At 47.1% G+C, this 10,084-nt stretch overlaps 1 protein-coding gene across 2 annotated transcripts in view; it reads right to left on the bottom strand.

Annotated features, from left to right (window-relative positions):
* Window positions 1–10,032, bottom strand: part of NHS (NHS actin remodeling regulator) — a 353,602-nt gene extending 343,570 nt beyond the window's left edge. For both annotated transcript variants that reach the window (XM_019666690.1, XM_019666701.1), the window contains exon 1: window positions 9,128–10,032. In XM_019666690.1, the coding sequence (XP_019522235.1) occupies window positions 9,128–9,677 (550 nt within the window). In that variant the 5' untranslated portion in view covers window positions 9,678–10,032. The remainder of the gene's footprint in view (window positions 1–9,127) is intronic.
* Between the last annotated feature and the right edge of the window lie 52 nt (window positions 10,033–10,084).

The raw sequence follows: 10,084 nt of genomic DNA, 5'->3' as shown, positions 1-10,084 counted from the left end.
TGAAGCAACGTCCTCCACAACTAGACTGAAGAACAAAAGGACAGCAACTTGTCTGTTCCCCTTCCCCCAATTCCCCAGCACTGTTCCCATCCTCCAGTTTCCCAATAAAAATCTTTAAAAACAACAACAACAAAAAACAACAAAAAAACATGGAAACCAGATGGGTTGCCATTTGGGACATCTGAAAAGAGAGTTCCACCTTAGGTAGAAGGTTGAATTTTATGGATGCTAAGGTCTTTCTCTACTCTAAGATGCCAAGATTCTCCAACTCTTGTTAAATTTTTTATTCTTGGTTAATTTCACCTGGAAGGACTTAGGCACTTCATAATTAATTTTTCAGTATATGAATGCCCAGGTCCTCAGATTCCTATTTCAGTACACCCAAACCTTTCCATGTTCATTAGTGGATTAAGGATAGACATTAATGTCAGAAATAAAAGTGATCAAGCTTGCCTTAGTCATTCAAAAAGATGAGCTAGACAGGATCTCTGTACCTTGTGGGCTTGCAGTCTGATAGGGCTCTCCAAAACCTTGTTTCAACAAATTTAGACCTTAGAATGAGAGACTTACAGTCTGAAACCATTCCCACCTCATTATTTTTTATTTTCATTTATTATCAAGATGTGATTCATGAGGGATTCTTGATATAAAAAGAACTTTCAGGAATTTCTGTGATTGATGGTTTGTTCCAGGCATACTCTTCACATGATATTTTAGTAATGTTCCCCCAAAAATCTTGTGTTCCACTATTCTTAACAGAGTAAAAAGAAGTTAAACTGAACTGTCTAAACAAACTCCCAATACATTTAAAATTATCTTTTCCCCTAAAATTTCAAAATATTATATGAATCCATAAGACTCTTGGGCTAACATGGGACAGTAGGAGAGATTTCATATGTCATTGCAATTTAAAGATAATGCCCATTAAAGGTGGACTAGAAGCTTTGAGACTGAAGAAGTTTCTGAGAGCTTATGTGGAATTCACACTTTTCTGATGGCATTGTGTGGAAAAGGTCTCCACAAATAGGAAGAAAGTAATCTTTATTGTTACCATCTTAGCAATATCAGCCCAACAGAATCTCAAGGATTTCCTAAGTCAAGTAGTTCAGTAGTTTTGATTTAAAAGCCCAATCCAGTACCACAAGAAAAGTCTAGAAATAAATGTGTTGCTGTTACTGGTTATGAGGAAATTACAACTATGAATTATTAACCTTTGAAAGATTGCTTTCTTCTCAGTTGTTCTGTGATGGGTTTAAAAGCATCTTTCAGTGGAGCTGTTAGGATCTTACAATGCCTCAAAGAAACTCAATGAGCAGAGACAACAGGAAAAGAAACCTAACCACAGTTACTGAAACATCATAAAACCCCATATTAACCAGTCTGCAAAGGGTTTTTGCATGTGGTGGGACGAACAGAATGGGGAGGAACAGGATCATCCTTCCAAAAGCAGAATGAACCCATGATTAGCGTTACCATACCAACCCCAAATGATCAATTCACCCAATGTGTTACTTCCTAGTTTCTTTCCAGATTTAGCAGTTACTGTGTCTGCTCTGGCTGAAATCATGCTTCCCAAATAGGGAGCTTGAATCTCCTGGAGCCATCACTGACCCCAATTCACAGGATGATAAACAGTACTCTAAAAGGCTGGCCAATGGATCACCAAGGAACTGAGGGGTTGTGTCTTCATCATCTTAGACTTGAGTGCCTTCCGTGCCCCTTCTTACCCCTGAAAGGTCTTTCCTAAAGAGTAGTAAGTAAGTTTCAGACCCAACGCAGAGCACCTGGGGGCTGCCAGGCCCATGGCTAATGTCATAATCCTGGGGAAAATAGTTAAAGGAAAAAGAGAGAAACATCACCTCTACCATACTCCAAGCCCTAGATCTTTGCCGTCATAGTTCAAAGATTAAACAGATAGTTTTGGTCTGGGTTCCACCAGACACTATGAGTACAAGTGCAACTTCAATCACAAGTAGTTTATGTGGGATGTGTCCTCAGGAACAACCCACACATGCGTGAGAAAGTGAGATGGAGAAAGGAAGGCAAAGAACACATGGTGAGTTACCAAACAAGTCACCATTGTGGGAAACTAGAGCTCAATCCTACTGGGGAATTCTGAGGGATAGTGAAGAACATGCCTCAGAGTTCTCTCATCCAAGGGGCAGAGAGGCTGGGATGTTCATTCACCAACACCCTGTCCATCACTGGTTGAGTGCTGCTTCAAGGGTATTAACTTGCTGACACTTCTGGCTCTCCCTGTGTGCAAGGCCAAGCCTGGTCCATTAGTCAGAGAAAGAAAAAGCCCTAGGCAGAGTCCCAGGAGCAGCCTTCAGCGTGAGAGGTGAAGGCTGAAGGAATATACAATGTGTGATTAAACAATACGGTGAATGTTTAAATAAAAAAAATTGTTAAAGCAAAAGACACATTGCCATTAATTCCCCTTAAAATACTCCACCTCACTTTGAACACGCTTATCCCATCATTTTTGCCACTTTCTGAAGCAGTTTTGGAAGTCCTCTTTCGTGAGTTTCTATTGGGTCATCAGAAAAGTCATGATGTATTTTTCTATGTTTTTCGTTGCAAAAATGCCTCATGACTTTTCCGACAACCCAATACTTCATCCTCCATCATGACAGTGCTCTGTGTCACACATCACTTCTGGTATATGGCAATTTCTGTCAAATAAAAACATTATGGTGTGTCCTCATCCACCTTATTCACTGGATCTGGCACTGTGCGACTTCTGGCTCTTCCCCAAAGTCAAAATGACCATGAAAGGTAAACGTTTTGAATCGATTCAGGACATCAAGGCAGCCACGACAGTGTAACTAAAGACACTCATGAAAGAGGACTTCCAGAACTGCTTCAGAAAGTGGCAAGAATGATGGGATAAGTGTGTTTAAAGCGAGGGGGAGATTTTTGAGGGGTATTAATGGTAATGTACCTTTTACTGTAAATTTTTTTTATTTAAACATTCACTGTATTTTCTGATCATACCTCGTAGACGGAGCACCAACACTGTCTACTGTTCAGAATGAGAAAATCAAAAATCAAGTTTAGCACAGAGTTCTAGAAAACTTGTAGGTGAGGAGGTGGTGGGCAAGGAATCATGTTCAAAGATTGTCAAAGAATGATCATGTACGAATTAGCCAGTGAAATGTTCCAGAAGGAAAGAGTAGTATCTACATAGGCATGAAGAATGAGAAAACCTGGCAAGTTGGGGGAACACCCAGGAGTTCAGTATTACTGGATTAGGGTGGAAAATGGAGAAGGCAGGGAGGGCCAATGCATAGAAAAGCAAGAAATGAAGCTTGTCAAGTGGACATAAGCATTTTGAGAAAGGCCTTGATTTTAATATAGTAATTCCCCTGGATTTGTGCAGCAATGCATGGAAGAAAAGTCTAGTGCTTGGGAAGAAAGCTGAGAACTCAGAACTGAATCCTAATCTAAGCTCCCGTACTTTCTAGTTGTTGCTACCTAGAGCAAGTTGCTAACCTCTGTAAAGTGGGAAAATAACGGTACCTGTCACATAAAGTTATTGTGAAGATTAACTAAGGTAATTCATATAAAGGTCTTAGCACAGGGCCTGACATATAGCAGAACTCAATAAAGGTTAGCTAAAAATGAAATCAATTCACTCAATAGGTGACAGTGAAAGGGGGGAATGATGGTCTTTTCAGTAAGGGGCAATGGATCAGTTGTGTATCCATATGGAAAAAAAACTTCATCTTGACCCTCACCTCACACCATTTTCAAATATCAATTTCATATAAATCATGGATTTAAATGACACAGGCAAAACGAAAAAGTTCTAGAACACAGGAGAATATCTTCGTGACCTTGGAGTCAGTGAAGAATTTCTTTAAGAACATATAAAACAGAACACAAAAAATACCAATCATAAAGAAAATAATTGATAAATGGGACAACATAAAAATAAGAACTTCTGCTCATCAAAAGACAACACTAAGAGAGTGAAAAGGCAAGCCACGGAGTGAGAAAAGGTATTTGCAATTCCTATAGCTCACAATGATTCATGTCCACAATATATAAAGAACTCCTACAATACAATAAAAAAGATACAAAGCACCTTACTGAAAAATGAGCGAAGGCCTTGAACAGGTAATTCACAAAAACGAATATCCAAATGGTCAAAAATATATATGAAAATGCTGCTTAATCTCCCAAGCTATCAGAAATGCAAAAACCATAATGAGATTTTTATTACCCACCCATCAGAGTAGCTATTTAAAAGACAACACCAGTGTTGGTGAGGATGTGGAGCAACTGGAACTTGCATGTACTTCTGGAAGTATAAATTGATACGGCCAGTTTAGAACATGGTTAGGCAGTAGCTACTAAAGCGAAACATATCCATCCCCTTTGATACAGCAACTCCACTTTTAGATATATACCAAACAACTGTGTATACATGAGCTCATCAAAAGGCAAGTAAAAAAATGTGGCAACAGTTCTAAACTGGAAACAACCCAAAAGGCCATCATCAGAATAGATTAACAAATCGTGGAATTTTGGAATTATTCAGACCACACTTGGCCTTGCACACAGTGGAATTTTGAATTATTCAACAATGAGAAGGAACAATCTACTGTATGTGCAACAATATGGAAGAACCTTGCAATACATAATGGGTGAACACTGCTAGACACCAAGAAGTATATACCATAGTCATGTGACTCCACTTACATAAAGTTCAAAAACAGGAACATCTAACTGATGGAAGTGGAATTCAGAATAGTGGTTACTCTAGGGAAGGCGGAAAGTGACTGGTAAAAGGTCTGGGTGGGGAGGATGTTTCAGGATACAGTAATGCTTTATTTCTTGATCTGGGTGATGGCGACATAAGCTGCTCACTTTGTGAAAATGGACCAAGCTGTACATTCTTTGTTTGTGCACTTTTCTGTAGGAATGTTCAACTTTAATATAAAATTTACTTTAAAACTCAGTAACTAAATATAATCAACAGCAACCAAAAAGCCAACAACATTAAAATATCTAAGGATGAACAGCTTGGGGTCAAGGCCCATGAAGTAATTCCAAATTCTCAGGTTTTAGTGACTGAAAAGCTGGACTTCAAGTTTATGACCATAAGTCTCAGCAGGCTGTCAACACAGCCAGATCATTCCCCTACACTTCCTTACTGCATCCATGTTCCCTCTCTGAAACAACATTAACACCTTGCGTTCTCTCCTCACATTACCAACACCCTCTCAGCTGATCACCTCACCAGGTACTTCACAGAGAAAATAAATGTAATCATATAAGAACACCATCCCACCACCATCAGTTCACCAGCCCACCTGCCTGTCTGCCCATATCCTCCATTTGCCCTCCAGTTCCTATGGCTGAAAGGGCGCTTTGATCCCTTCCCCTCTCAGCCTCTCAAGGTCTTCCATAATTATCCAGATCTTTCCCCAGCATCATCAATTCCCCATCTCCATGGAATCTAAATGAGTCTAAACATCAATATATTTTAAGAAAATCTCCCTTGACCCTGTATTCCCCTCCAGCCACTGCTCCATTTCCCCACTCCCCTTCAGAGTAAACTCCTTACAAGAGTCACCTGTGGTTTCTATCGCCTCTTCCACCCCTCCTGTTCTCTCTCCATCCCATCTTGTTTGGCCTTCATCTCCACCCCTCCACTTAAATGGCAACTATAAGGGCCACTAATTGCTTACAAGTTACCAAACTCAATGGTCTCATCTCAGTGTTTATCTTAATCTTGGAAGTATTTGACCAAGTTGACATCTCCATTCTTGAAACACCGTCTCCTGGCTTCCATCATACCACATTCTCCTGATTTTCCTTCTAGCTTGCTGGCTGCTTTCTCCGTCTTTCTCCTCCTCTATTAAATGTCCGAAGTTGGACTGCCCTAGGCTAATTCCTAATGCCCCCCCAATCCCCTGCCCCACTTTTTTTTTTCTATCTACATTGTCCCTAGCTCCATGGCTTCACATACCATCTTTACCCTTCCTTATGTTTTACATTTACATCTCCAGCCTGGACCTCTCTATTGAGTTCTGAACTCACATCTAGGGGTGTAAGTCAGATAAGGCATCTCAAGTTAATATGGCACAAATAGAAAACTATTGATTCCATCCTCCCCACAGTAAAATATCCACTCTTCTACTAGCTTTCCCCATTTCTGGAAATGGTACCATCTTCTCCGAGTTGTTTAACCAAACCAAAACAAAACAAAACAAAACAAAAAACCTAGGAGTCATCCATAGTTACTTTTTTCCTCTCACACCCTGTACCCAGTCCAATTAGTAAGTCCTGTCAATTCTATTTCCAAAACGAATTCAAAATCCCACCACTTCTCACTGTCTCCATAACCTCCTCCCTAGTCCTAGCCACCGCCACCAGTCACATGAATTGGTTTACCAACCTTCAGACTTGCCTCCAGAGTGACTTCACTAAAGTATATGTCAGATCATGTCACCCCTGCAAACTCCCCCAACCCCCAGCCTGTCTCAGGGCAATCGGAAGCCAGCAGCTGTCTATGGAAGAAGCAGCATTCAGGCTGCATGGGGACTGGTGATCCTGGTGGGAAGACTATACAGGGGGTATGGAGGCACCCAGGCACCTTCAAAGGGAGAGCAAAGGGAATGTGGGTCATTTGCTTTGATCCTCCCCTAGGCCTTAAGCAATGCTAAAAGGAGACACATAATGTAGAAGATACCACTGGTACTCCACCCATAGCCCCTCTGCCCTCCCCAGAGCCTGGATGCAGACATCCTTGTGTATACCTGTAGACTTTTGGCATCCTCTCTCCCTGACCTGGGAACGTGCAGAACCCCCACACAGGGCAGGCCACAGAAACTGGGGAGTTCATGCTCCAGGTGCCACCTTCCATCAGTGAGGAGTAGAAGTTGGTGGATAAATACTCCAACTTACCTACTCCTCAGTGGAACACTTCTGAGGTGTGTGCTAGACTGAACCCCGGTTGCCCACAGTGGTAACCAAGCTGACACCATGCATGAATTTTCCTCCCTGCCCTGTCCCACTTCCACACTCCCTCCCTGTGTTTCCTGGGATGCCCTCGGAAGTAAACCACTTGCACACAAACCCTAGCACGAAGTGTGGAGATAACATTTCAGAAAAATTCAAAAATAATAGGAGACTGTTAATTCCATTGCTGGGTATGATATTAAACCCATCTTTGTTTATTTGTTCATGTATAAATATGCATAAACAGTATATATTCATCATCGACTGTAAACACACATTAAAATTTTTCTCTTTTCTCCATTAACCATTAGTTCGTACTCCAAACAGTAACAAGGACTTGAAAGGACTGTGTCAAATTCCAGGTAAGTAACTGCCCACTGCTGCCTCTAAAGAAAGGGGGAGAAGAGGACACATCTGCTCCAGCCCCGTTTCACTTGGGTGAAATCTAAGGAGCAGCCTCTCTCCTCTCTCTCTCTCTCTCTCTCTCTCTCTCTCTCTCTCTCTCTCTCTCTCTCACACACACACACACACACACACACACACACACACACACACGAAATGTATGCACCACTCAACAGTCTGCAAAACTTCCCTTCTTTTGAAGTAAAATCACCACTCACCCCAACCGCACTCCCCAGATATCAGCGCTGTGGAAAGTGAAGGGGCTGTCCCTGCTGTGCGGTTTGGGGTAAAAAGGAGGCAGGATTAAAGCGCTCATTTCAAGTCCCAAAAGTAAAATACGACTTGGCCTACGGCAGTCCTAATTCTTTCCAGAACTCATCCCCGGAATTGCCCTTTTAAACAACCAGTCATTAACCCAACTCCGGGTCTTTTATAGCTGCGAAAACCGATCGCGCACATCATTTATTCATTACGCTTATTATTGTTGTTATTGCAGAAAAGCAGCGAATTCCCGGAGTGTTCAAAGGGTTTATTTGGGGGAGGGGGCAGTGCGCGAGCTAGGTTGCAGGGCAGAGGTGCCTGGAAACCCCCGGGGAAGGTTGCCGCGAGAGCGCCCCCGCCCCGCACGCTCCCGGGCCACAGCGCACCGGCGCAGCTGCTGCAGTAACCGGGGAAGCTTCTTATGTAAGTCAGAGCCGCTGACATCACCTTCGCCGTGAGCGTCGCAGCCGGACTAGGCGCCTAAGGACTGGCACACCGGCCTAGTGCCCCCGCCCACCGTCGGCTCATTTCTAAATGATTCCGCCGCCGCCTGATTTGACCAACTGTGCACTAGGGGACCCTCCTGAGCGCCTCTCGGAGGGCAGATGGCACAGAAAGACATTTATTGGGAGCCCTGGGCTGCCCACAAGAGTGAAGTTAACGGGCAGCAAATACGCTCACGGGTCTTTCACACGCGGGTGGATTTCGGCGACAGTACATGGTGTGGGGGGGACGCCTCTGGGGTCCTCGGAGGGCAGATGACACAGGGAGCCATTGAGTAGGGACCCTGTGCTGTTTGGCGCAGGAAACATACCCAGGGGTCTCATCGATCTCCCCAGGGCCCGGGATACTCCCCCCTCCACGCCCCTCCCCGCGGCCCCTCTGGGCCACAATGTTGGAGCAGAGCGCGTGAGAGTTCACTCCAGGAGGCGAGCGGTGCCGCGCTATGTCGTACACGAGCGCAAGGCACAAGTTCGGGGCTCGTCGCAGCCCCTGAGGTCACAGTAAGAGGGACAAAACCGCCACGGCGAAGCAGAAGCTCTAAAAGGAACCTCCCTACTCCTCGATGCTCCCAAGCACGCGTGGACGCGGGAACTATAGGGCTCAGGTCCGGGCTGCCGGAAACCACAGAAGTTGCCCCAACCCCTCCGCCCCCCGTGGAGGGGCGAGGACGGAAAGCCCCAGAGATGAATGACAGACCCCTCTGCCTCCAATGTCCCCATAGACGCTTCCTCTCAGCCCGCAGCTGCCTGCGACTTCCGAGGCCGCCCCTTTAACTTTGTCCTCTCGGCATCCCTGCATGGGAGTGCAGCTGGAACTCTCAGCACGGGGAGGACTGGGGTGGGCCCCAGGGGAAGGGAAGTGTGGGGAGGCAAGAGTAAGGTGCAAGCTGCAGTGGGCGCGGCGCCGAGGCGCTGGGATTGCGGCGACCGGGGAGGGCGGAGGGTGCGGCGCAGGAGCGGAGCGCCGGACTGGCGGCGCGGGTACTCACGCACTGCCTCCTGCTTGGGGTCCAGCGTGCTGAGGACGCGCTGCACGCCGCCGAGCTTGCCCTGCAGCGCCCAGACGCGGCGGTGGGTCAGCTGGATGTCGCTCTCGAGTTCCTGGAACAGGCTGCACGCGTGCCGGGCTACGTCCGACAGCTGCCTGAGGACGCGGGCCAGCGCGGCGTTGCTGACCGCGCACAGGTCCAACATGAGCAGTACGGCCGCGGCCGCCGCCGAGGACGCCTCGCCAGCCGCGGACGCCGCCTCCGGGATCCCCGCCGCGCTCTCCTCGCACGCCGCGGGCGCCTCTCCGTGCGGCTTCTGTGCCTGGTCGGTCGACGCGGGCAACGGTGGCGGTGGCCCAGGAGGTGCAGGGGGCACGCGGGGAGGATCCTCTGGCCCCGGCGCCACGGCCTCATCCTGTCGGCTGGGAGGCTGCAGGGGCGGCGGCTGTTCAGCACTGCCTCCTCCGTTCGCGTCCTCCGCCGGGCCGAGCGGCGGACGCCGCTGCCGGCACAGCCACTGCGGCTCCACGATTCGCTTGGCGAAAGGCATCCCGCGCAGCCGAGCCGCGACTTTCTGGTCTCCTCAAAGCGCCCCTTGCGAGCTGGGAACCGGGCGCGCCCACCTGGGCGGAGAAGGGGCAGGCGTCGGGCAAAGGCGCGCAGGGGCAGTCCAGATATGCAGGGGGCTCCTTCGTTCACCTGGCCTCCTCCTCTTCCCCGCCCTCCCCCTAGCAAATCAGTCCACCCGGTCCTGCTCCGGGTGCACCGTTCCCTGGGGAGGATGACAAGCGCGGGGCACAGAAATCCCGGGTTGCGCCTGAGCTCTGCTCACTTGCTTCCAACCCAGGTCGGCTGGCTCAGCTCCATCATTCCTGTGCTCGCCGCCGCCGCCCGGGCCGCAGCCGCCGCCACCGCCTATATAAATGGGCGTGTGTGTGTGTGTGTGTGTGTGTGTGT

This window comes from Hipposideros armiger, unplaced genomic scaffold (genome assembly GCF_001890085.2).
Source record: "Hipposideros armiger isolate ML-2016 unplaced genomic scaffold, ASM189008v1 scaffold_13, whole genome shotgun sequence".
NCBI lineage: Eukaryota > Metazoa > Chordata > Mammalia > Chiroptera > Hipposideridae > Hipposideros > Hipposideros armiger.
The sequence above is the reverse complement of the archived record's forward strand: the minus strand, read 5'-3'. Positions and strand labels throughout refer to the sequence as shown.